The following is a 27,399-nucleotide window of genomic DNA, read 5'->3' on the forward strand; positions in this document are numbered from 1 at the left end:
CCTGCAGGGGGAACAAAGAAGAGCCTGGCGGAAGCTTTTAAAGTCATAAGACAATCATCGGCCACCGGACTCCGAGTCCATTAGCATAATTGGTGAGTCAGGCTCGATTCAACATCAGGAAAAACAGCTGTGAAAAATTCAAGGTCTGGCTGTCCAAAAAAGAACAGCTACACAGAGTGCTGGCCCTGAGGGGGCGCTCACGGGGACTCGGCCAGACAGGATGGGGTCTCTGCAGTGGCCCCACAGAGGTTTTCTGTGAAGGGGCTGACTCCCACTTTTCACCATGGCCCAGCATTCTCTGGGGTCCCTTAATATTGGCTCAGGAGTCTTCTTGAATGTCTAGAAAGCAAAACTCTTGGGAATGGAATCTGGGGGCACAGAAGCCAGGAGGAGGCAATGAAAGGGCGCCCTGGGGTGCATTGCTTTGCAAGAACAGCATACATCTCCCCAGTTAATGGCAAAATGTCTCCATGCTGCCTTTGGAACCTCTCCTCTGAGTCTCTATGCTGTGGTTTAGATGAGGACTTGCTCATTCTCCAGGTGCCAGGGCTGGGGCGAGGTACTTGTGACCAGGCCTGGGCCATTCCGTCAACAGATCTATGTTTAGCCAGTGACTCACGCCGGCCAATAGGAGGCAATGGAGGACTTTTTCTGAACATGCTGGGAGTTAACTGTCTTTGCTCTGCAACTGTTACCTGCACAACTTTGATAACAAGTCTAGAGCTTCCGGAGGTTGTTACGTAGAATGGGCTGTCCGAGAATGAAGACAAATAGGCAAATATAGAGGAAAACAGAGAGAGAAGAGACAGGGAGCCCCTGGGCCAACCATCCGGGATGGATGTTGGATGCACTGCTGCTTGTTCCATCCTAGAAAGTAACACATCCTCTTCCTCACTCCTGCTATTTTTCCCTTAAGCCCACTTTATTTTTTTAATCACTTGCAATAAAAGGATTCTCTTTAAAGCAAACAGGAAGACAGAACTTCTTCTCTGCCATGGGGACTTCTTTTTCCCTGGAGTGGATGGGAATGTGCCCCCCAGGAAGATATGTTGAAGTCTTACCCCTTAATCCCTGTGAAATGTGACCTTATCTGGAAATAGGGTCTTTGCAGATGTAATCAAGGTAAGATGAGGTCATACGAATTAGGGTATATCCAAAATCCAGCGACTGAATGTCTTAAGAGAAGAAAACTTGGACACAAAGACTCGCAGGGAGAGGGCCGTGTGATGACAGAGGCAGGGGGTAGAGTGATGTATCCACCAGCCAGGAGACCCCAGATTGTCACGAGCCACCGGAAGCTGGAAGAGGAGGCATGGGGCTGATTTGGCCTCATAACACCTGGAAGGAACCACCTCTGCCAACACCTCGACTTTGGACTTTCTGCCTTCAGAATGGTGAGAGAATAAATTTCGGTTGCTGTGAGCAGCCCTGTTTGCAGTGATTTGTTATGACGGCCCCAGGAAACCAATACATCTCCCAAAACACACGCAGCCTTTGTACCCAGGACAGACCCTGCATTCTCCTCTCTCTGACTTTCTGATGAACAGATCAGCATGTTTTCCCATATACTCATATCGTTTGGGGTCAGATGTGGGGAAGGCATGTCATGGTGTGCTTGAGAAGAAGGACCTGTTGGCCAGGCAGAGATTCCTCCGATCCAAGTCACTACTGCATCGGGCCTCTGGCCTGTCGCACTTCTCGCCTCTGCCTCCCCTCTCCACCCCCCGGATCAGTCATCCACAGTAATCACTGGCCCAGAGGATGCCAGTCTCCACTGGGGGACACCCCGGACTCATCCGTCTTCCTGCCAGAGCATCATTTGCTGCTGCAAGGGCAAAACAAAGGGTGGCAAGGAGCTAATGACTGCACCTTGGGAAGCGCCAATTGGGTAATTAATTCACAGTTCTGAGCTTTCCCAGAAGGAAAAAGATAAATTGTTCACTTGCACTCCCAGGGTGTCCTAGCAGAGACTCATTTGTAAAACGGGTGTGAAACCGAGGGTAGGGCGAGGCTCTGAGGGATGAGATGCATTCCTGGAAGGCCAGTGGGCCCCACCAGCCCAGTGCCAGGGCAGTCACAAATGGCTGCCCTCGGCTTCTGCACAGGCTTAGCTGCCCAGGACCTTAGGACCAGAGGCTGGTGTTACGGATTGAACTGTGTCTCCCCCCACCCCAAATTCATAGTGGAAATCCTAATGCCCAGTATCAGAAGACAACCTTGTATGGAAATAGGGTCATTGCAGATGTAATTAGTTGAGGTCATACTGGAGTAGAGTGGGCCCTGGTTTCCTTGGGGAAATTTGGAGCTGGGCATGGTGGCTTATCCTGTAATCCCAGCACTTTGGGAGGCCAAGGCGAGATGATTGCTTGAGGGCAGGAGTTCGAGACCAGCCTGGGCAACATAGTGAGACCCCATATTTACAAAAAATTTAAAAAATTAGCTAGGTGTGGTGGTGTGTGTCTGTAGTCCCAGCTACTTGAGAGGCTAGGGTGGGAGGATTGCTTGAGCCCAGGAGGTCGAGGCAGCAGTGAGCGTTGATCACACAACTGTATTCCAGCCTGGGTAGCAAAGTGAGATCCCTGTCTCACAAAAAAGAAGAAATTCGGACACAGACACACACACAGGGAGTCTGTCACATGAAGACGAAGGCAGAGATCAGAGTGATGCTTCTACAAGCCAAGGACTACCAAGATGCCAGCAACCGCAGGAGCTGGGAGAGGCCTGGAGGAGTTCCCCCACAAACCCTCCGAGGGAACCAGCTCTGCCGACACGCTGAGCTCAGACTTCAGGCTTCCAGAAAAGTGAGGCAATACATTTCTGTTATTAAAGCTGCCCAGTTCGTGGTATTTAGTTATGGTAAAGTACCTGTAGCCGGAGTCCAGGGAGGGAACTGAGAAGCCACAAGGGACAGGCCCCCAACGGAGATGCTGATGAGGCCGGCAGCCCTCCAGCTTCCAGCGCCATCTTCCTTGGGAGTTTGGGAAACTCAGTGCCTCCAGGGGCCCCGCAGGTGGCGTCAAAGAGCGAACCAGCCAGGTGCAAGAGAAACCAAGCCGCATCATTTATTTATTCACACTCGAAAAGACACCTCGTGGACATTTCAGTTAAGACTTTCCTATCGGTTCTTTCTCAGATTCTGGGCACATAGATCGCATGACGGTTTGCATCATAATGGCATCTTCAGTTGTGTTCTTTAGACATGACATTCTATATTTGCCTAGGAGACACACAGGATTTTTCTTCCCTTTTGTAAAGCAATGAGCTCTTTCTGAATGATCTTGAAAACACACGGCTCCTTTCCTCTCTGTTTCCCCCACTTTTGCGTAGAGCCGTGACTTGGGAGAAACACTTCTGTATTAGAAGAGTGGTGAGAGGGAGCATAAATGGAGTTGGTCAACTCTGGGTCCAGAAGCCATCGTGGGTGGAGGGACTCGAAACCTCAGTGCCACTCTGCCCCATCGAGGCCAAGTCAGATTGGAAGCCCCATTTCGCCAGTGTCTGAATTCTTAAGCGATGCTAGAAATCTAGATTTCTAAGGTGAAATCAAAGTTTTGAATGTTGGCTCAATTTTCTCCATTCTGCAACCAGTTTCATTGTCTTTTAGAAAACTTATGACTGGCTGGGTTCCGTGGCTCACACCTGTAATCCCAGCACTTTGGGAGGCCGAGGTGGGAGGATTGCTTGAGCCCAGGAGTTCAAGATCAGCCTGGGCAACATAGCAAGACCCTCATATCTACAAAAAGTACAAAAATTCACCGAGTGTGGTGGCATGTTCCTGTAGTCCCAGCTACTCGGGAGGCTGAGGTGGGAGGATCACTTGAGCACTCAGGAGGCAGAGGTTTTAGTGAGCTGAGATTGTGCCACTGCACTCCAGCCTGGGCAACAAGACAGAGCAAGACCCTGTCTCAAAGCAAAAACAAACAAAAAACCCATGACTATCTGAAATTATTTAGTTTGCTGTTTATTCCCCCCACCCAAATAGATATAAGTAAGGTTTTTGAGAGTGCATGTGCATTTGCTGTATGTGTGACTCGACTCTGTCTCTAGTGCTCACAGCTATTCCTGGTACAGAGTAGAGTAGCTGCTCAGTAAATACTGGCTGAATAAATGATTGACCTATCAATCACTTGCTATTGTTTGCATGAATATAAGGATTCCATGCATCTTCTTGTTTTGTAGAATTGTCTTGGGGCTGCAGTTGATAAAGGAATCTACAATCAACTTTTTAACCCAGTCCAGAGTTATTGTATGTACACTCGAGACCCAAAGGAAGGACAGAGAATTTTCCTCACCTCAGCCCAAAAGGAGGCTGGAATGCATGCTTGCCTGCCACAGTTTCCACTTACTTACCACCATCAGTCAGCAGGCTTTTAGGAGAGAACTGCACGTGTGATTTATTTGCAAATCCTTTCAGGTCCTGGAGGAAAGATACTTGGTACACAATGCACTTTGTCATCACGTGTCAACATCCCCTCAATGCAGAGAGCAGCACTACACGATGTAAAGGTGGAATTGGATTGTGATGGGATCCTTAAATCAGCATTTCATTTAGAACTACAGCATTTGCAGAGCCATTTGCAATTGATGCCAGCCCCTTGGAGGGGGTCAGCGTGTAGAAGACAAAGGACAGCCATAAAGCCACTGAATGCAAACTTTATATTTACAGTCAGTAAGTAAGTTTATAAATATATATTACATTCTTACAATCTACAGTACATTCTACACGCAGATGGATTTGGAAGCGGGCAGCGGCTGCAGTATTCAACAGAACATGACACAGGTAAGAATGGAAAGAAATATGAGGACGTTACTGAAAGCAAAGGATTCTCATGGAAAAGGGGTGACAGCTTAATCACCCAACCAACCAAACAAGGTAGGTAAGCTTGCGGACAGGAGCAGGTGACTTACTGGCTGCAGAAACCTCAGTCTCAAGAGCACCACAGTTGCAGGGGAGAGGGCTAAGGTTGGGAGGGTAAACTGGTGAAATTTACACACACATGATCTAAAGAGAATTCAATTCTATGGAGAGGAAGAAGGAGTAAAGACACACACTCAAAATTACAGAGATGGAGAGGAAGCAGGGAGATAGATAGGTTCAAAGGAGGAGAGAGATACAGAGACAGACACACAGAGAGACTGGAAAACAGACAACTGAAGAGCAGAGAGAGAGAAAGAAAATGACAGAGGGAAAAATAGAAGATCAATTCAACAGCACGGCCTCTTCTGCCCACCACCCGCTGCCCCCGACCATCTTTCTCAGGATCCTATCTGGCTGGCAATCACCCAACACACCATTCTCTACCTTGGAGTGAGCGTGAGATGAGGCAGGAATTCTCTGATGTATCCTTGCCCCCATCTTCATAGGCTTCATAAGTGAAGGGATTCAGGGATATCCAGAGTCATGCTGATCTTAAGCAATGCTGAACCTTTCGGGGCTGACTGCAGGACCAAGTGCTTGCAAACCTGCATCTTCACCACACGCACTGATGCCCCTCATCCCTTCGCACCTCCAAGATGAAGAAGGTTTCTGTGCTGTCCGGTGTGTGTGAGGCTGAGCTTCCTGCTGGATCCACCACTTTCACACCCAGAACCCCCTAACTAACTTCACATGCCCTGCACGTTCCACACAGGCACCCCGATTTGTCTCAACAGCCTCGAGGCCACATTCTTGGACAGGAGATCTGCCATGAACAGTGAAAGACCCATCCCAAGTGGCCCTGTTTTCTTTCTAGTAAAGCAAGGGAATGTATATCCCCTGGTATGGAATTCACCGTGACTACCGCCCATGCCTAGAGACCAGCCTCTTCAAAGATGGACGGCGTGGGACATATGCCCAAGTTGCGGGGGGAGCTTCTCTACAGAATGTCACTTGGGAGTTGACACAAAACCCAGGGGGAGAAAAAAGACCCAGCAAATACTACAAACTGCCCTCTCCCTCCCCCACCCACAGGTGACCAACGGCTTTGGGGAGGATGGCAATGCAATGGAGGAATAGAAATGGATACATTGTGAACTTGATATGAATCAAAAGAGCCTGGTTCTTTGAACCTGATTCAAATTCTATGCCCAGTATCCTTAGTTTACAAATAAAGAAGTACTCTGAAGGGCTCAGAGGATTTGCGTCCGTGTGTTTGTCCTTGGCATGTAGTTACAAAGGTATATGTGGTCTGTTAGCCCACATGTTCCCTTTCAGTCCTTGTCAGCCACTTCCTTGGCCTGTCCATGATCTGAGCCAGCTCTGGCCCAGCCTTTGAGAGACAATGACTCACAACCATGCCTCCCACAGCTGACGGCGGCACTGGACTGCCTGTGATCGCGCTCACAGCAAGATGTGCTGCTCCAGTTTCGATGACACGCTTCCTCCCATGGATCCATGGATGCGATCCATGGATGCTCCACCTGAGTTGCACTTTTCTTCCATAGTCTGCAATATTGAATATTGGAGCCATGTGGATTTTACAATATCCAAATTGCTTTGATTCGAGAGAGAGAGAGAGAGAGGCTGTTCTTTCCTGGACGCTCTCAGACGCTCAGTGATTCAGAACTCGTTTTTGTTTCAAGTCTTAAAAATCTTGCCATGCATGATAAACCTCTTAAGCAAGACACTGTACTCTGGAATGTGTGCATCAATGCGGACTCTAGGCCTTGCCGCCGAGCCGGGGTCATTGGCTGAGGCTCTATGGATAGTGTCATCCTTATTTTGTCCTGCTGCTTTGTTTCTCTTCCGGGGGCACCGTTGCTACACATCCTGGAATTAAAGGCTGAAAGGTGAGTGAGAACCAATGTCTGTGTGTGTCTGGCTTACACATTTTCATGTAACCTCTCCATGTAGTTGTGCAGCTCTTTGCAGTCCCCAGGGTCCAGATCCTGGCAGACCCACTTAATGTCATCCTCGCTACTCATCACGATGGAGTTCCTGGTGGGGTACTCGTCGTCTGAGGAGACGGCGGTGAAGGTGGTAAATTTTACCCTTTTCCTTTTTGAGGTAGGGGATGTTGGGGGCTCACTTTTCTGATCTTTCCCATCAATGATGATGGGTCCCAAAGGTTTGAACAGCTGCCCATTGATGCTTTTTTGGGAGTTTGTGCTGAGGAGATATTTACTTTCCTCGAAATCCATGCCCCTGTCAATGGCAGTGATTTGCTCATCTTGCGAGGAGGCAAAGTTGATGTGATTCTCCAACAGCTCTGTCCGGTTGCTTAACCCAACCCAGTCATGAGAGTGACTCATCCCTTCCTGCTCCTCGAAGGGAACCTGTTTGTGTCTGTATTTTAATGCAAAGGTCACACAGTTTATCAAGAAGACCAAAATGGCCAAACAGAAGACTCCCAACAAAGCATACATCCCAATTTCTAAGTCGCTCAGCCCTTTGGATGCCTGCATAAGGTCATTCCCATCCATTTCCCCATTGCTTCTGGGGAGGTCCACCTGGGCTGGGAAGCTGGTGAGGTCGCTGGGGATGGTCTGCAAGTGGCTGTTGTCATCTAAAAGGCTTTCCTGGTCTTTCTTCTTCTGCAGGATGGACCTGTCTGTCGTGGTGCCCCGTCCCTCCATGAGTCCCATGGAAGAACTGCCATAGTACTGTCCTTCCTGACTCCCCCATTCCTGCACGGGTTTTTTGGGCCTTCTGTCACTGACATTGTTTTCCATGTGAACCCCTGTCCCTGTGTATCTGCTGTCACTGGTGTTGGGGTTAGCATCGTTTTGGCCAAATTTAACTTTGATGTTTGCCGTTCCAACAGCTAACACGCTCTTCCGCTTGGATTTCTGGCAGGATTCACTAATAACCATTTCCACCTTGACCAGGGCGCCTTGTCCTTCTGTTTCTGCAGCAATGATAGGCCACTTGAATTTGGGGTCTTGGTGGATGGAGACTACCTTCTCATCCAAAGATGTGGCCATCAAGGAGAAGTCTTTCCCATCGTAAATATCCAAGGGTGTGACTGAGCCATCACTGAACTGGACCCAGCAACTGATGGCTGCTTCCTATGGAGAAAAATATGTAAGTTAATCAAATGGGCCAAAAAGCTCATTGAGCCCCAAGTCTTAGTACAGTAGACACACAATGGCAAAAATATTGCTACAAGAACAAAGACAAACCTTTCAAACAGTGTAGAAATAAGCGATAAGAAGTACCAAGAGTATAAAAGAAAATGAATTCTCACAAAGATGCAAAAAAGCAAAATAAAACAACAACAAAATGACAAAACAGGGCCAGTATTAAACAATCCGTAAGAAGATTTGCTTTTTTTTTTTTTTTTTCCTCCTGTAGGTGTTGTTATAAAAGGAAGATGGGCCCTTGGGCTGTTCAGAATCAACTTCTGAACAATAGTAAATTGCACGACAAAGGAAATTACTGGTTAGTGGAATCATTTACAAGTGTTACACATTCAAATGAAAAATATTTATTACATTATTTTTAAGTTGTAATACTGAGTCTCCACTGATTACTGGCAATACAGATAAAAGCCTCTGATCTAGATGAGGTGCCACTGCAGGGCTGCAGGCTGTGGTTTTGCCAGCCCTGCCTTTTCTGGGTCTGCAGGAGTGGATCTGTCCTGGCCTCAGGCCCTAGTCTTGGCTTGGAGGGAGGAGTTAAGCCTGACAGCAGGAGAGGGAGAAGCATCTTGATTGGAGAGTCTTCGTCTCTTCCTCCACCCAACCCAACTGGAGGAAACTGGAAGACCAAAAAGCAGCCAGAGCTTGTTTTCACTTTGTTAATTTAGACCAACTTTCTTTGCAAATAGTTTGACCAGGCAGATCATTGGAGATAACCTCCAATTTCATGCCAGCCTTTAATTTTAGTGAAGATGTCATTATGCTTGATAGCAGTGGCAGATCCATTGCTTCCTCCCTCCCTCCCTCTCAGAGGACCTGCTCCACCCCAAGCCCGAGATGATGAACAGCACTAGGTGGCCCATGACCCTGCCCGCTGGGCCACAGCAACAGCTGATTGGAATGAGACAGCTGCTGCCATCAGAGCCATCAATCTCAGCAATGCTGAGCCAGCCAGCATCACTCTCTCTTTCCCTCTGTCTCTCTCTCCTCTCTTTCTCTCTTGAACTTGAAACCAGAAAGACAAGACTGACAAAGTTATGCTTGGGAAGATGTGTAGTGGGGGCACATATAAAATTGGGGAACGAAGCCCTCTGATGGACTATGTATAAGCAAATGTTTGGGCAGGGCATTTATCCATAGGAAGACAATAATGAATTAGACCAAAACAAAAACACAGGTGAGAGAGAGAGTGGGCATGAAAGTGCTGACCTTCCCTTTCCTCCAAGGTCTTGCAGCTGGGTTCTGTGAGATCCCTATAATCCTCATAACACATCCTTTGTTATTTAAGCTTTTGCTTGAGTAGATTTTTTTCTCTTATGACCTACTGGCCCCTGACCATGACAGAAGTAATTTTACACAGTTGTTTAGTCTTTGGAAGTAAGAAGAAAGGCTCCTCAAATTTGGCTGGTGGCCTCTGCTCCTTCCTTCAGCTCAGCCAAGAAATACTTATTCTGTTAGACACTGGCTTGGACTACCTGCTAAGCGGATAACCATGCCAAGGCACAGTGCAAAAGCTACTGGACATGACACTGACTTACCAGGTTCTCTCAATCTGCCATGAAATCTGAGCAGAGCATTCAAACGCACAACGGAGTTCTTGAAACTACCACTGTCAGAGCCAAGTTGCAGGCAGGGAGTAAGAGCCCTGCAAACCAACCATGGAGCAAATCTCAGGGTAGCGTGTTTAGCTCTGCATGTCAGGAACAGATTAGCCTTCTGGCCTTCTTCTAGCTGCATCTTATCCCTTCCTTAACGCCTAGCTGGTGGTCCGCTGATGTTATCACCCACAAAGACGGAGAAAAGCCTCAGGTTATTTCTTCATTGCTATCTGTAACTTGCCTCTCGGCTGGCATCCTTCCTTGAGAAAAGGAGGTTTGCTTTGGCCAAGAATTCGATTCTGTTATTGGGATCAACCACTTTCAAGTGTTTTCTAACCCAAAAGTCTGCAAACAAAGACTGTAGTATAAGGACTAGGAGATTAGCTCATGCCTGAGAGGGGAGCATTATGTGACAGGTGCAGGCTGGGAAAATGGGAAGGCTCTTTGTGCCCCTTAGCAAGTCCAGTGTGGCACTCCTGCCTCCTCTGAACATGGCCACAGCCGCAGCTGGTGCATGAAGGCAGGGCAGGCCTGGTACCTCACCCTGCTGAGGAAGAGTGCGCAGAAAAGGCTCCTGATCCAGAAGGGAAGCAGTCAGAACAATGTCCCATATGGGCCGGAGGGATTCCAGCTGCCCCACATGAGGATGATCCCTTTTCATGGGGCAAAAGAACTAATGACCTGCAACCACCATGTTTTGTTATTAAGCAAGCTTCACCCAAATTCCTATGTTCTAAGAAATAATGTTTATCCACCTCTAATGAGGGAGAATTACTACATTCAAAGGTCCCCTATAACAGTCCCCTTTGTAAGCCATTGTATCCACATACAAACACATGCATCACACACATACACACAACACACATACACATATACATGCACACAGGCACCTACACAACACAAGCATACACACAACAGAAAATACACGAGACACACATGCATACAGACACACACAAAGCAAAAACATACATGACACACATAGACCCGCAACACACACACATGCACACATACAAACAACACAAATAGACACATGCAATGCATACATACAACACACGATACATTCACCACACATATATACATGCATACAGGTGCCTATACAACACAAGCACACATGCAACACAACACAAAACAAGCAACACAAAATACTGACAGAAGACACACACATGTATACACAGACACACAAAGCAAAAACAACATATGTACACAACAGATAGACACACAACACACATACAACACACAAAACACACTCTATTAGCTCACACTGGTTCCAAATAAAGTAAAAGAAAATTGTGACTGACATCTCCATGAATTCTCTGTTTCTGCCTTGAGCTAAACAATGAATGGTCTGGAAGCGATCTCCCGCCACAGGCTCCCCACTCAGCGGGTCTGTCACCCTCCGCTCCAGCAGGACCTTGGCATCAGGCTGTGCACCTGCTCTGAGCCTGCACGTGCCCTCATGGAAGCAGGAAGCGTGTGGAGAGCACAGGTGACCACCTGCATGCACTTGCACTATGGTGGATGAGGGGCGGGCCTTTCCTCCAGGGCTCCTGCCCCTTAATGGCTTCTCATTTTTCACATGTTGCAATCCTTATGTATATATGTATTTATTTTTTTCATCTCTGCATGGGGGAGCTGGGAAACATGAGGCAGAGCAGTCACCTGCTTCAGAAGAGCCCTTTGCAGATGGAGAAACAAACGCCCGATATATGATCCCACTCTATTGTGCGACCCGCCTGGCGTGGTGCCTGCCTGGTGTGTGATCCACTTGGTGAGGGACCCTGCTGAAGTGTGTCTCAAGCCCTCCTCCATACCTGTTTTGGCCTCTGCAGAAGTTCCTGAGCCACTGCAGTGGCAAAGATGGCCCTGTTGCTTCCTGGGCTGAGCTGCAAGGAGAGTGACAGCCCTGTTACCAGCTGCACCCCGAGGTCTGTGATGGTCACCTTCTCGTCCAGCACAGTGATGGTCTTTTCAGCGAGGATGGTGTCTGACAGAGGAGACAGGATCTGGAGGGCAGAAGCGACATGACAAGGAAAGGCTTTCTGTGGCCCAGGCAACGCCTCCAGTCGCAGGAGGAAGTGCCAGGGTGCAGGCAGCGGCAGGGCAACATGTGAGCCAGAATGAATGAGAACAGGCCTTTCCCACTCACACCACCTTCTAAATCATATATATTGCTTGAGAAAATGTAATGCATTTTTTGCGTAAAGCAAGGTGGTGTCAAGGAGTGGGCAGGTACGGCTTGGCCCTCTCCCCACACCCCACACATCAGCTCCGTTTCCCACCATGCTCCATCCTGGACAGGAGGAACTGACGTTTTCATTCCACTATTAGCTTTATGATTCTTCTACAGCACAGTGTGTATTTTGTTTAAAATTATTTATTTTACTTAAATGATTTGTTTTTTTCAAAAGCCTTCCTATCACCAGTGCATAACGGGTTGGGTGTACTGGTTACATATTGATAGCTTTCGCTCTTGCACATAAAAACCAATGTGCAACTAGAAGGTGGATCCTGCTGGTCCATCTCAATCACGCGTGTCACTGGAGGCCACACCGTACACTTTGGGAAACGCAGCGCATGATGCCTGGTGATGAGGAATATCGTTGGGCATATTCTGATAAACGTAGGTTCTGAATGTCTACGCCTGATGCCCACAACCCAGAGCCTCATTTCTCCTCTGGACACCTGGAATGACCTGGAAAATGAGGCTTATGTGGAATTTAGACCCTGAGCTGGAAATCCTGCTTTTGAGGAACGTCTGTGGAATCACTTCTTCCTCCTCTCACCCTTCGCCCAAATGATAAACAGCTGTCTTAGGCTCCTCACAGCCCCGTATAACTCAACCTTCTAGAAGAGATGGGCTTCATCCTCCATTCGCCTGCTTTCTCGACCTCTTTCTCTTTTCAAGTTTTGGTGATATTTATGATGTAGGTCAAGACAGCAGTTTTCCCAGGACCCTTTAAGACCAGGAATCAAAGCTCCCTACTTGTCCCCGAATGCCACCTTCACTTTCTGGTCCGATTGGGACAATTTAAATGGTGGCGAGCATGAGAGATGTGTCCCCAGAAGAAAGTGGACAAGTGAATTTATGACTCAGGAGGACACAGTGAGAAAAAAGAGAAAAGAACCAAGGCTCGCAGGAGTCGAGGCCTCACCAAAATAATGTTCATGTTTAATGTGTGGGAAGCTGGCCCACTTCCTCTTCCCTGACACCTGGTTTCAGAACGGTATGGCTTTTCCCCTTTGCACTTACTTAAATTATCACTTACTTAAGGGAAGATGTTAATACCAAATTCTCATCTCGCTGTGAGTTTCTGGGCATCAGTACCAGTTTAGCCTATAGATTTATGGTAGGGATTCAGGTCTTTCAACTTCTTAGTCAATTGTGGAGGTTGCAAGCTCTCATCTATGAGGCAGATATGTTTTGTCTGACATAAATCATATTTTAAGGTAGAATTAATGACCATCATTTAGAGAGCCAGAAGATTTCATAAAAAAAACATAGACTTCCAGCTTTTCTGGAAAATTGCAACATATGGCTGCAGTGGACTTGCGTTTCTTCTTGGCAGCTTTTGGCTCTGAGTAAGAGCTTGCCCCTTTTCCACAGGCACCACCACTCCCTGTTGTCTCTCTAACGCTCAGAGGAAAATCAGCTGCTGTCTGTCTTTCAGCACACACCCAGCCTACTCTCCTCACTGATGGTAGCTTCTCAGCCTTTAGAGATCATTAGAGCATGCAACTCCTGGTCTACGGCCCAAACCCATTTATTTTCCTCCTTGGATAAAATGAAGTGTTAGATGTACCAGCCAATTTTCTAGAATGGATATGTTTTAAATCTTCCACCATCCAATCTAGTCTCAGTTCTAATGATTCCTCATGCACAGCTGTTTTAGAAACCTCACAGTTTGCCTGATAAGACAATCGCATTGCCTGCAGATGGGGCAGCTGCTGAGTAATACACTCTTCCTTTGGCTACAATGTACACTATTTGGGTGATGGCTACACTAACAAGGCAGACAGGCAATATGTCCAGGTAACAAAGCTGCACTTGCACCCCTTACATGTACACAGAGAGAAAACAATCTCTTGCTTTGTTCTCCGCTGGGAGGTAAATGACCAAACCCTCCCAAGCCTCCCAGAACACCGTTTTGTTAAAGTGTTTCCAAACCCAAGTGTTGCCACTGGTCCTCTCCGTCACCCGCTCCCCAGCAGAAGGGGCCCACAAGACATATGGAGGCACAGTCACTTCACTTCTTCCTTTAGCACATTTCTGAGTTGTTCAGGTTCTCATCAGGCCCGCGGCTGTGACTCGGTAGGGGCAGCCACAATATCCTGAAGCCGTGGGAAGGTTTAGGTGACCATGTTCAGTGGCGGGAAGTGGCTCAGCAGGAAGTTGCTGGCCGTGCCTGTGATTCAGATCACGTAAGCTCACCTCCAAAGCTTGTTTACCAAGATGGTAACGCCTACCATGGCTTGGGCAAAGTAATGTGTTTCAAGCGTGAGCCACCATGGGAGCCAGCCCAGAGTTTCTCACCTATAATTAATATGTGAGGAATTTTGAGATTCTCATCACATCATTACATGGCTTGTATTGTGGTTTTGTTTGAGATGTGCCACTACATCATCCAGGTTGGAGTGTAGTGGCACGATCTCAGATCGCTGCAACCTCTGCTTCCCAGGCCCGAGCGATCCTCGCACCTCAGCCTCCCGAGTAGCTGGGACCACAGGCATGCACCACCACACTCGGGTAATTTTTTGTATTTTTGGTAGAGATGGGGTTTCGCCATGTTACCCAGGCTAATCGCAAACTACTGAGCTCAGGTGATCTGCCTGCCTCGGCCTCCCAAAGTGCTGGGATTACAAGCGTGAACCACCACACCCAGCCAACGTCACTTGTATCGCTTACTCCACCATTTCTTTGTATTTACCCATCCTAAAAATAGATACCATTCCCAGCAATGAGAAACAGCTGATTTCTCCTCTAGGTGGAGCAGAGGTGGGAAGACAGAGAGACCTTGATTTGGGGCTTTTTTTTTTTTTTTTTTTTTTTTACCTGAATGGTGGTCATCCCAAGCTCCTGCCCCATCAGGATCTGTCCGCCTTGCAGCTTGGCAATCCTGGGCTCCTCCACCTGCATGAAGTCATTTATCAGCTCCGTGATGTCCACTTGCCAGTCTGAGCCCAGCAGGTGGGCCAGGTGTCCCCCAGGGCCGGCCGCCTCAGCCACAAACTGCGTCAGGACCCGCACCATGGCGTGCTGGTACTGCAGGGTGCAGCCGCGGCCCCTCCGCTCATCCTCCTCCTCCTCTTCACTGTCCCCGGCAGGCCTGTGAAAGAGGCAGTGCAGTTTGCAGACAGTTACTTGTTGGTCCTCTGTAAGGGGCTGTGTGTGGAGCCTGGTGGGGGCTGCAGAGGTAAGTAGGCCATGAGACTTCAAGTAGTTTACAGCCAGACATGCAGAGGTGAACTTCAGATACTAACCACTGCTCTGGCATGAGCACTGACCCATCAGCATGGCCGGTGCAGCCAGCAGAGTTTAAAGTGTTCACAGTGGCCCCTCACCTCCTGGTGAGGGGTTTACTACTTTGTGTAAACCTCTCCCCTTGAGTGTGGGCTGGACCTAGTTTCTTTCATCCAATGAAAAAGTTATGGCAAAAGTGATTGGATGGTCACTTTCATGGCTAGACTTGAAAAGCCTGTGACTTCTGTCTTGCTTGTGTTTTCCTTCCTTGGTTCTTTGCAGTTGCTCACTCTGATGAAGTGAGCTGCATGCTGTGAGCCAAGCTGTAGAGAGTTCCACCCAGCTAGAAGCTGAGAGTGACCTCTGGCCAGCACCAGCGAGGAACTGAGACTAGCCAGCAACCGCACGAGTGAGCCTGCATGTAGATCCTTCCCCACATGAGCCTGGAGATGGGACCCCAGCTCCACTGACAGACACTTGGGCTGCAGCCTGTAAGAGACCCTGCTCAGAAGACCCAGCTCAGCCACGCCTGGATTCCAGATCCACAGAAACTGTTTGATAATACATGTTGTTCTTTCTCTTTTTGTGACAGGGTCTTGCTCTGTCACCCAGGCTGGAGTGCAGTGGTGCAATTTCAGCTCACTGCAGCCTCGAACTGCTGGACTCAAGCAATCCTTCCACTGCAGCCTCCTGAATAGCTTGGACTACTGTGAAAGCCACCATGCCTGGCTAATTTTTAAAATTTTATGTAGAGATGTGGTCTTGCTGTGTTGCCCAGGCTCAAACTCCTGAGCTTAAGCCATCTGCCTGCCTCGGCCTCCCAAAGTGCTGGGACTACAGGCATGAGCCACCGTGCCTGGCCGGCATGTTGTTCTTTTAAGCCACATTAACTTTGGGGATAAGTTTTAAACCACCAAGGTTTGGGATAAGCCACTATGTTAGACAGAATGGATAGCTAACATGACAAGGCTAGGGATGAATGGTGTGGCTCTGTAACCCAGCACACAAAGCAGGTGAATATGTAACCCAAGGTGAGGCCAAATGTGATAAGAAAGGCAGAGAGGGCCAGGATGCTTGGAAGGAGACAGATGTCAGCTGCTCCCTCAACATCTGGTCCCTTCTGTGCAGTTTGCCCTTTGATGGCACCTTCCCGGTCTCCATCAGAACAGCAGCTGTTCCCTCTCACACTCACTCCACTGCCATGTCTGAACCCGGCAGCTGTGACAGTGTGTGGGATGCGCTGCAGTGAGACTCAGCTAGGTCTTTGGCGAATCTTCCCCTACAGTTTTTTCCCTCCGCAGCACCAACGGTCATTCTCTAATCCACACCCTCAACTCAATACCAGAAACCCCAGAGACTGAGAAAGAATCATTGCTGAAGCCAGCTCCCAGCTGTCCCTGAGACCCACAGCCTTCGTCCTTGAAGCACCCCCTCTCCCAGGGGTCATGGGACCAAAGGAATGAGCTTGCAAGGAAGGGAATATAAGTTATCCCTCAGATAAGCCCCAATTCTCCACCCCCTGCTGAGTACACAGACTCCAGGAATATTTCCTTGTCTCATAATGCATATACTTTTAGCAATCAACATGTCCCTAATACATGAATTCTTATACACGGTTTCTCTGAGATGACAAAGTCTGTGAATGAAGAGCCTGAGCTCCTACCACTCTGTTTACATGGTACTCATGTGGTTACCCGATGGTAGATGGTGGAGACTCCTGGGGCTCTACCAAGCACCATTGGGGTAATGTACCAGACACTCAGTGGACAAGCCTCAGACCTCATTTCACCAAGGCAGAGAGCTCAGAGCTTCTGGACTGGAGTGCAGAGAGGCAGTTCAGGTCAGGTTGACCCTGTCAGATGTCCTTCCAGGGAACATCTGCTGCCTCCTTCTTTCCAGCATCAATTTTCCCTTCTCCTAGAATTTGTTCATTCGTTCAGCCTCGGTGCGCCTCTTCCTCTAGCTCCTCTGGCTCTAGGTGGGGAGTCCAGCCAGCCACTCAGTGTGTTTGAGGGCCTTGGCTACAGTAACTAGATAAGGGAGGCCACAAAATCCCAGTGAGGATAAGACTTAAATCCAGGACTTCGCTGGAACTAGTGGGAAGGAGAGGAGGCACTTTCTGCTGGAGTTGCAGAGAAGACAGGATGAAAGCCTGGAACCTCCCGAAAAATGCTGATAGAGAATGAAGCCAACACAGGGCAAATCCAAGCTGAGCGGTGGAGGGAGGCTTGGTCCTTAGGGTACCACATGCATCCTCAGACCCAGTCATGCCCAAATTTACCACCCCGTACACTTCCTTCTTAGCCTGCCATGGAGTTTCAGGGACATACCCACCTCCTGCTGGAGACGATGGGCACTCTCCAACCCTTGATCTGATTGAGCTCGGTGTCAGAGACCTCGATCTGCAGCGGGAGCCGGGGCACCCACACCGTCATCTCCAGGGGGCTGCTCAGGTGCTGGTAGGTGAAGTTCACCACCACGTTGACCTTGCCTTTCATTTCTTTCCCATTGACAAAGACGTAGTCACATCTGTCAGAAACCTGTGAAGAGGTGAGAGAGAAAAGGGGAGGGAAAGGTGAGCTTTCATCCCGTTGCATGGCGCAAGGAGGAGGAAAGGGAAGTGCCCTGGCTGGTGGAGGTGCTTCCCTTTCCTCCCCTTACTGTGGGGAGGAGGTTCTGGTATGGAGCAGACATTGGGTGTTGCTTTTGGGTAATAATAACAGACGCTGTTATGAAAGGTGCTCTCTGAGTACCCAGGCTTCCTGGGGTCCCTGTGGCTAGGTTGGTGGAGTCCTCCCCAGGGGCTGTGTGTGTTGCCGACAGCTCCTGCCACATCTTCCGTAGAAGACTGCCCTTAGGTGAGTGGAGCTGTGTCCCTCAGAGTTACCCGGGAGTTATGTCCTGCTCACCCCGCTTCTCTGCCCAGTGACTACCTGGTGGGGTGAGAAGCCCAGGCTGTTTGCCTCAAGGAGGGACCCATGCACAGCACAGCTCATTCTTAAGAGCTCCTCAGGGAGCTGGCTGTGCTGCACCCGGACCTGACCTTGCTTAGCCCCTCTTCTTCCCCTTCTACTGTCTTCACTCCCATGCGGGTGTATCCTGAGAACGTCCTCAGCAGAGCATGTGCAGACCACTTTCCCCTGCAGGCACGGGGTGGATTCTGAGGCCCGTCCTGCAGAGTACCCTAGAGGGCCTCGATGAGGCACAGGGGTGGATTCTGAGGCCTGTCCTGCAGAATTCCCTAGAGGGGCTCGATGGGACTTCACAGAAGTTGGCCACCATGCGAGCTAGCTCAATGATGCACCTCCTGCTGGTTTTCCAAAATGTGTCCTGTCTTGCTGCTCACTCCCTCATTCTGCATCCAGAGATCATTCCCCAAATAAAGCACCTGTTCTCAAGTGCACGTCACAGGCTCCGCTTTTCAGGGAATCCAAACATGTGGATTCGTTTCATCCTCAGAACAACCACAACGCTAGGCACCACTGCCATTCCCACATTCCAGATGAGGAAGCCGGCAGGAGTGGGGGAGCCTGCCTATGTTCCTCTACCAGGAAGGGTAGAGCCAGGATTTAGCCCCAGAAGTCTGGCTCCAGAGCTCAGGCTGCCAACTTCTACCTGGTGCAAGAGGGCTCCTCCATGCCAGTGCTGATGGGAAGAACCAAGTTCAATGTAAGGATTTTGTTCTCTTGTCTTGTCTCCTAGCTTTCCTGGGGGAAGGCAATGAGTCCTTTAGTTTTCATCCTAAACAAGAATTGGGACATGTCTTTGGGAGAGTGTAGAAGACTAAATAATAGCTCCCAAAGGTATCCACATCCTCATCCTTGGTATCTGTAAACGTTACCTTACTTGTCAAAAGGTATGTGACCAAATTAAGGATCCTTTCCCCTCCCAGCTTTACTGGCAAATAAGTACTTGGCAGGTACAACTGCATCACTCTAGGCTGTACATCTACAACATGATGTTTTGATCTACATGTGTACTGTGAAATAATTACAAGTTAGCTCACATATCCATCACCTCACATAGTCACGCGCGCGCACGTGTGTGTGTGTGTGTGTGTGTGTGTGTGTGTGTGGTGAGGACATTTCTTAAAATTTGTATATATTTAGGGCGTCCACGTGGAGTTTTGTCACATGGATATAGTGCACAGTGGTGAAGCCTGGGCTTTTAGTGTAAACATCACCCAAATAATGTACATTGTACCTATTAAGTAATTTCTCATCCCTCAACCTCCCCCTAACCTCCAACCCTTCTGAACATCCAGTGTCTATTATTCCACACTCTTTGTCCATGTGTCCACTGTATTTAGCTCCCACTTATAAGTAAGAATGAGTGGTGTTTGACTTTCTGGCTTTGAGTTGATTCACTTCAGATAATGACCTCTAGGTTCCACTCATGTTGCTGCAAAAGAGGTGATTTCATTCTTCCTTATGGCTGAAAAATATTTCATTGTATATTTATATATTGTATATTTATTGTATTATATATACATACTATATACAACATATATAATACAAATTCGTATCATATATACAAACTTATTTTATTATATATACAATGTATATTGTATATTTATATATAGCATTATATACATTGTATATACATTTGAATCATGTATTTATGTATATTGTATATAAATGTCATGAAAAGGTAACGTGTGTATAACATATGAGTGCAGGTATTTTTTCAATGTAATGATTTTCTTTTCTTTGGGTAGATACCTGGTAGTGAGAGTGCTGGATAGAATTTTAGTTCTTTGAGAATTCTCTATACTGTTTTCCATAATTAATTTTCCATACTATGTTATATTCCCATCAATAGTGTATAAGTGTGAGAACATTGAAGACGCACTATCTTTGCAAATCCTAAGTCTACCATACAGTATTATTAACTAGAGTAGCCATGCTATACATTAGGGCCCCATCATGTATTCAGCAGCATAACTGAAACTTTCTATCTTTGACCATCCTCTCTCCATGTCACCCACTTCCCAGCTCCTGGAAACCCCCATTCAACTTTGTTTCTATGAGTTGGACTTTTCCCCACATATAAGCAACGTCATGTAGGATCTGCCGTTTCGCATCTGGTCTAGTGCACTTAGCATCATGTCCTCCAGGTTCATCCATGTTGTTGCAAATGCTAAGATTTTTTTCTTTGTTAAGGCTGAATGGTATTCCACCGTGTATATACACCACATTTTCTTTATCCATTCATCCACTGAGAGACACTTAGGTTGTTTCCAAATCTTGGCTGTTATCAGTCATTAAATTAAGGGTCTTGAGATAGATAGGGAGAGCATCCTAGATTACTTGGGTGGGCCCTAAGTGGAGTTGACTGTCCTTATAAGAGGGAGGCAGGGAGAGATTTGACTGCAGCGGGAGAAGAAGGTCCTGTGACCACAGAAACAAGACGCTGGAAGATGGAGGCAGAGGCCCAGGAAGGAAGGAGGCAACTCTGGGGGCTGGAAAACGCGAGGAAGCAGAGTCCCCACTAGAGCCTGTGGAGGGAGGACAGGCCTACCAACACCTTGATGTCGGCCCAGTGGAGCTGATTTCAGACTTTCGGCCTTCAGAACTGGAAGAGAATACATGGGTGTCCACCATCTCACAAAGCTGCTGGGTTTGTGGTGTGATGGTTTGTTATTGCAGCTGCAGAAAACAAATTCCAGGAGGGAGAGAATGACACACCGCAGAGCCCCGGGGTGTCCTCCATGACCAGGATGTCCTCCATGACCGGGTGTCTTCCCTGACCAGGGTGTCCTCCTTTACCGGGGTGTCCTCCCTGATGGGAGTGTCTTCTCTGACCGGGGCGTCCTCCCTGACCGAGGTGTCCTCCCTGACTGGGGTGTCCACCCTGACCAGGGTATTCTCTCTGACCAAGGTGTCCACCCTGACCAAGGTGTCCTCCCTGACCAGGGCTTCCTTCCTGACTGGGGTGTCCTCCCTGACTGAGGTGCCTTCCCTGACCGGGGTGTCCTCCCTGACCGGGGTGTCTTCCCTGACCGGGGTATCCTTCCTGACCGGGGTGTCCTCCCTGACGGGAGTCTTGCTGGTTAAGCTTAGAGGGGGACGTAAGGGGCTAGGACCCCTGCCTGTTGAGCCCCTAACACGTGTCAGGGTTGGAGGCTGAACGCGCTTCCTGCTCATCTCACCTAGTGTTCACAGCCACCCCAGCAGGCACTGTTATTGTCCTCATTTCACGGGTGAGGAACCAGAGCCCGGAGATATAACTTTTCACCAGGACACAGGGGGCAGGGAAGGGGCGTAGACCAGATTCAGCCCAAGTGGGCGCCTGTGGCCTCCTGCTCCAGGACAGCTGTCTCTCCTGCCGAGGGCTCTCTTGCAGTCTGCCTTTTTAGAGGATAAAAACCTCCTTTTAGCACTTAAAGGGGTGTGAGGAAAAGCACAGCAGAAATGACTTGGCTGTTCAAACATTGTAAAGAGCATTTCCTATGCAGGCCCCTTTCACCTTCACGATGAGGCAGTCAATGTATGAGAGCAGCCGCTATGAGCTTCCGTCTCCAGGGTGATCGATGGCGCTGAGGAGAAACGTGGGCCCAGGTCCGGTTATGAGTGGGAGGTGCTTGTGTCTTCAGTATCTACCACCAACAAAAGTCCTTAAATCTGATTGAAAAGCTGAATGGCACATGCTCCAGTGGCTTTATTATCATCTGTGGCCTGGCCACACAGTTCTCCTTGCTTCAGGGGCCAGGGTGTCTTTAATAGGAGGCTTTTTCTCTCTCAAGTGTTCCATTTCTAACTCAGGCTGAATCCTCATAGGTGAGCTGACTTCTCAAAAGAAAGAAAGGGGCTGGGCGCAGGCTCACACCTGTAATCCCAGCACTTGGGGAGGCCAAGGAGGAGGATCACCTGAGGTCAGGAGTTCAAGACCAGCCTGGCCAACATGGCAAAACCCCATCTCTACTAAAAATATAAAAAAATTAGCCAGGCATGGTGGCATGCACCTGTAGTCCTAGCTATTCAGAAGGCTGAGGCAGGAGAATTGCTTGAACCCGGGAGGTGGAAGTTGCAGTGAGCCAAGATTGTGCCACTGCACTCCAGCCTAGGTGACAGAGTGAGACCCTGTCTGAAAAAAAAGAAAAGAAAAGAAAAGAAAACGGGTTGCAGAATAGAGAAAATTGAGCCAACATTCAAAACTTTGACGATTTCACCTTAGAAATTTAGATTTCTAGCATCGCTTGAGAATTCAGACACTGGCGAAATGGGGCCTCCAATCTGACTTGGCCCTCATGGGGCAGAGTGGCACTGAGGTTTCCAGTCCTTCCCACCCCACAGTGTCTTTTTGACCCCAGAGTTGACCAGCTTTATTTATGGTCTATCTCATCACTCTTCTAATAGAGAAATGTTTCTCTCGAGTCATGTCTCCACCCAAAAGTGGAGAAAACAGAAGGGGAGGGAGCCGTGTGTTTCCAAGACAATTCGGAAAGAGTACATTGCTTTATGAAAGGGAAGAAAATTCCTGTGCGTCTCCTAGGCAAATATAGAATGTCATTGTGTAATGAATACAACTGAAGATGCCATTATGATATTCCATCAGGCTGGTCTCTGAAGACCTTACTTATGCTCACCTGGGCTCTGGGAATCTTACCTCAGTTCACCTGGGCTCTGGGGACCTTACTTCAGTTCACTTGGGCTCTGGAGACCTTACCGAAGTTCCCCTGGGCTCTGGGGACCCTTCCTAAACTCACATGGTCTCTGGGGACCTTATATAGGCTCACAAGGGCTCTGAGGACCTTACCTATCCTCACCTGGGCTCTGGGGACCTTACCTATGCTCAGCTGGGCTCTGGAGACCTTACCTATCCTCACCTGGGCTCTGGGGACTTTACCTAAGCTCATCTCAGCTCTGGAGAGCTTACCTATCCTCACCTGGGCTCTGGAGACCTTACCTATCCTCACTTGGGCTCTGGGGTCCTTACCTACCCTCACCTGGGCTCTGGGGTCCTTACCTACCCTCACCTGGGCTCTGAGGACCTTACCTATCCTCACCTGGGCTCTGGAGATCTTACCTAAACTCACATAGGCTCTTGGGACCCAGGTTCCTGAGCCTAGGTGAGCTTAGGAAGACACGAGCCTAGTCCCCCATGAGTGGACCTGGCCCCAACTCCATCCTGGTCTGGAGAGACAATCTGAGATGTGTTCCTCCAACAGCTGGATGGAGCAGAACTTCTTCCAGCATTCTGACCTTCATCCTTGCCTTCATAGCTCTGTTCATTGCATTAGATTGTTAGACATTCCAAACTCCCCCTCTGGGAGATGAACTGGAGAAATGTAATGGTCTAGGTGAGCCGGCAAGACCTGTTCATTACTTCTCGTTAAAATATGACTAACTGTACATGTCATATAATTTATTAACTACCACGTTACAATGCTGATGGTTTGAAGGGATGATCTATTAAAACTCTTGAACCCCTTTCATAATCCATTTCCGGCCAGTCACACTCTTCCGTTATAGGGATACAGTTAATATTTCTGACTCTGGTGTGCATAATCCGGCACTTATGTGAATTTAATGCCATTTCCTTCTTTTCTGTTTAAATGCTGTATGAATTTAAATCTTATTTAAATATCGCCAACATTCTTGGTTAAATTTATGTTCTAATATTTCTCTCTTTCCTTTTTTTTTTTTTTTTTTGTTCAAGAGCTACAGCTACAGTTGTTGAAATTCCGTCTTTTTTCCCCTCAAACTTTGCAGAAGTAGACATCCTACAGGAATGCTTGCATCCAATTCTCAAGTTAGGTAGCACCTTTTTGTGCTTAGTCTCTGTCTTGGATTAAAAATGTGGATCACCTGAGGTCAGGAGTTCGCGACCAGCCCGGCCAACATGGTGAAACCCGTCTCTATTAAAAATACAAAAAAATTAGCCAGGCGTGGTGGCGGCGCCTGTAATCCCAGCTACTTGGGAGGCTGAGGAAGGAGAATCGCTTGAACTCAGGAGGTGGAGGTTGCAGTGAGCTGAGACTCGCGCCATTTTACTCCAGCCTGGGCAACAAGAGTGAAACTATGTCTCAAAAAAAAAAAGATAACATTAATAATAGTGGTAACAATAATAGTAGTGGCTAATATTCATTGTTTGCTACATGCAAGGTACTGTACTGAATGTCGATAACTTCTTCCACTTAATCCTCACAACATATCTATTAGATTGGTACCCTTACCCCCGTTTGCCAGATAAGAACATTGAAGCTCAGTGTCCTATAGCCATGAGGGGCTTGCCACACTGGGCTAATCAGAGGAGAACTTTAGCTCATTATACTAGGCTTATTTATTGGAAAACAACTTTCCCTAACTCAGGTATATTTGTTAATGAACAACACACCCTTTTCTGTCAAGAGATGAGCAAGTTTTAAATGGACGCACTGGAGGACACACTGGACCAGTTTCAAATGGATGCCGTGGAGGACATGCTGGACCAGTTTCAAATGGATTTACTGGACTGGAAGAGGATGTGCAGGGACATGCCACAGATGGGCTTCGGGTCAGCAGGGATGCTCCATGTACAGAGGGAAAAAGAGGCAACTTGAGCCTATTGTGGGCTGAATTTGGTCCCCTCCCTAAATTCTGTTTTCAGATGACATGATTGTATATCTAGAAAACCCCATCGTCTCAGCCCAAAATCTCCTTAAGCTGATAAGGAACTTCAGCAAAGTCTCAGGATACAAAATCAATCTACAAAAATCACAAGCATTCTTATACACCAATAACAGACAAACAGAGAGCCAAATCATGAGTGAACTCCCATTCACAATTGCTTCAAAGAGAATAAAATACCTAGGAATCCAACTTACAAGGGATGTGAAGGACCTCTTCAAGGAGAACTACAAACCACTGCTCAAGGAAATAAAAGAGGATACACACAAATGGAAGAACATTCCATGCTCATGGGTAGGAAGAATCAATATCATGAAAATGCCCATACTGCCCAAGGTCATTTACAGATTCAATGCCATCCCCATCAAGCTACCAATGACTTTCTTCACAGAATTGGAAAAAACTACTTTAAAGTTCATATGGAACCAAAAAAGAGCCCGCATCACCAAGTCAATCCTAAGCCAAAAGAACAAGGCTGGAGGCATCACACTACCTGACTTCAAACTATACTACGAGGCTACAGTAATCAAAACAGCATGTACTGGTACCAAAACAGAGATATAGACCAACGGAACAGAACAGAGCCCTCAGAAATAACGCCGCATATCTACAACTATCTGATCTTTGACAAACCTGACAAAAACAAGCAATGGGGAAAGGATTCCCTATTTAATAAATGGTGCTGGGAAAACTGGCTAGCCATATGTAGAAAGCTGAAACTGGATCCCTTCCTTACACCTTATACAAAAATTAATTCAAGATGGATTAAAGACTTACATGTTAGACCTAAAACCATAAAAACCCTAGAAGAAAACCTAGGCAATACCATTCAGGACATAGGCATGGGCAAGGACTTCATGTCTAAAACACCAAAAGCAATGGCAGCAAAAGCCAAAATTGACAAATGGGATCTAATTAAACTCAAGAGCTTCTGCTCAGCAAAAGAAACCACCATCAGAGTGAACAGGCAGCCTACAGAATGGGACAAAGTTTTCGCAACCTACTCATCTGACAAAGGGCTAATATCCAGAATCTACAAAGAACTTGAACAAATTTACAAGAAAAAATGAAACAACCCCATGAAAAAGTGGGCAAAGGATATGAACAGACACTTCTCAGAAGAAGACATTTATGCAGCCAAAAAACACATGAAAAAATGCTCATCATCACTGGCCATCAGAGAAATGCAAATGAAAATCACAATGAGATACCATCTCACACCAGTTAGAATGGTAATCATTAAAAAGTCAGGAAACAACAGGCGCTGGAGAGGATGTGAAGAAATAGGAACACTTTTACACTGTTGGTGGGACTGTAAACTAGTTCAACCATTGTGGAAGTCAGTGTGGGGATTCATCAGGGATCTAGAACTAGAAATACCATTTGACCCAGCCATCCCATTACTGGGTATATACCCAAAGGATTATAAATCATGCTGCTATAAAGACACATGCATACGTATGTTTATAGCGGCACTATTCACAATAGCAAAGACTTGGAACCAACACAAATGTCCAACAATGATAGACTGGATTAAGAAAATGTGGCACATATACACCATGGAATACTATGCAGCCATAAAAAAGGATGAGTTCATGTTCTTTGTAGGGACATGGATGAAACTGGAAACCATCATTCTCAGCAAACTATCGCAAGGACAGAAAACCAAACACCTCATGTTCTCACTCATAGGTGGGAACTGAACAATGAGAACACATGGACACGGGAAGGGGAACATCACACACCGGGGCCTGTCGTGGGGTGGCGGGAGGGGGGAGGGATAGCATTAGGAGATATACCTAATGCTAAATGATGAGTTAATGGGTGCAGCACACCAACATGGCATATATATACGTATGTAACAAACCTGCATGTTGTGCACGTGTACCCTAGAACTTAAAGTATAATAATAAAATTTAAAAAAAAGGATGAATAGATAAAAATGTCTTCACGTGGAAAAAAAATTCAAATGAATCTGACTGTATTTGGAGGCAGGGTCTTTATAGGGGTGCTTAAGTAAAAATGAGTCACTAACATAGGCCCCTAACACAATATGCCTGCTGTTTTTTTTTTTTTTTTTTTTTTTTTTTGAGACGGAGTCTCACTCTGTCACCCAGGGTGGAGTGGAGTGAAGTGGTACGATCTTGGCTCACTGCAACCTCTGCCTCCCCGGTTCAAGCAGTTCTCCTGCCTCAGCCTCCCAAGTAGCTGGAACTACAGGTGAGCATCACCACAACCGGCTAATTTTTGTATTTTTAGTAGAGATGGGGTTTTGCCATGTTGGCCAGGCTGGTCTCAAACTCCTGACCTCAGGTGATCTGCCTGCCTTGGCCTCCCAAAGTGCTGGGATTATAGGTGTGAGCCACCGTGCCTGGCCTGGTTTCCTTTTAAGAAGAAGAGATCGGGGCATCAGGGCACACAGGGCAGAGACACACCAGGGACGCACAGGGGAACGGTCATGGGAGAACACAGTGAGAAGCAGCTGCCCCCAGGCCAGGGAGAAACCAAACCTGCACACACCTAATCTCTGACTTCCAGCATCTGCAACTGTGAGAAAATGAAGCTCTGTTGTGTAAGCCACCTGCTCCTTGGTATTTTTTTTTTATGGGAACCCTAGGAAACTGCAATCAACTGTGCAGATAAATACAGTCAGCCATTCAGTCCCTAGAGCCTG

At 47.5% G+C, this 27,399-nt stretch overlaps 1 protein-coding gene and 1 long non-coding RNA gene across 3 annotated transcripts in view; one reads left to right on the forward strand and one right to left on the reverse strand.

The window, feature by feature from the left end:
* Nucleotides 1–3,188: 3,188 nt before the first annotated feature.
* LOC107967689 (uncharacterized) lies at nt 3,189–11,837 on the forward strand. Its single transcript, XR_010148184.1, has 5 exons — nt 3,189–3,537; nt 4,180–6,768; nt 7,833–8,002; nt 10,986–11,142; nt 11,486–11,837. It is a non-coding gene; the product is annotated as an uncharacterized LOC107967689 (long non-coding RNA).
* The window catches only part of TMEM132D (transmembrane protein 132D), an 818,999-nt gene continuing 798,363 nt past the window's right edge, over nt 6,764–27,399 (reverse strand). For both annotated transcript variants that reach the window (XM_016924625.4, XM_016924626.4), the window contains 4 exons: nt 17,449–17,654; nt 14,707–14,980; nt 11,468–11,659; nt 6,764–7,986 (listed from right to left, as the gene is read on the reverse strand). In XM_016924625.4, coding sequence (XP_016780114.1) covers nt 6,802–7,986; nt 11,468–11,659; nt 14,707–14,980; nt 17,449–17,654 — 1,857 coding nt within the window. In that variant the 3' untranslated portion in view covers nt 6,764–6,801. The remainder of the gene's footprint in view (nt 7,987–11,467; nt 11,660–14,706; nt 14,981–17,448; nt 17,655–27,399) is intronic.

Source organism: Pan troglodytes, chromosome 10, assembly GCF_028858775.2.
Source record: "Pan troglodytes isolate AG18354 chromosome 10, NHGRI_mPanTro3-v2.0_pri, whole genome shotgun sequence".
Classification (NCBI taxonomy): domain Eukaryota; kingdom Metazoa; phylum Chordata; class Mammalia; order Primates; family Hominidae; genus Pan; species Pan troglodytes.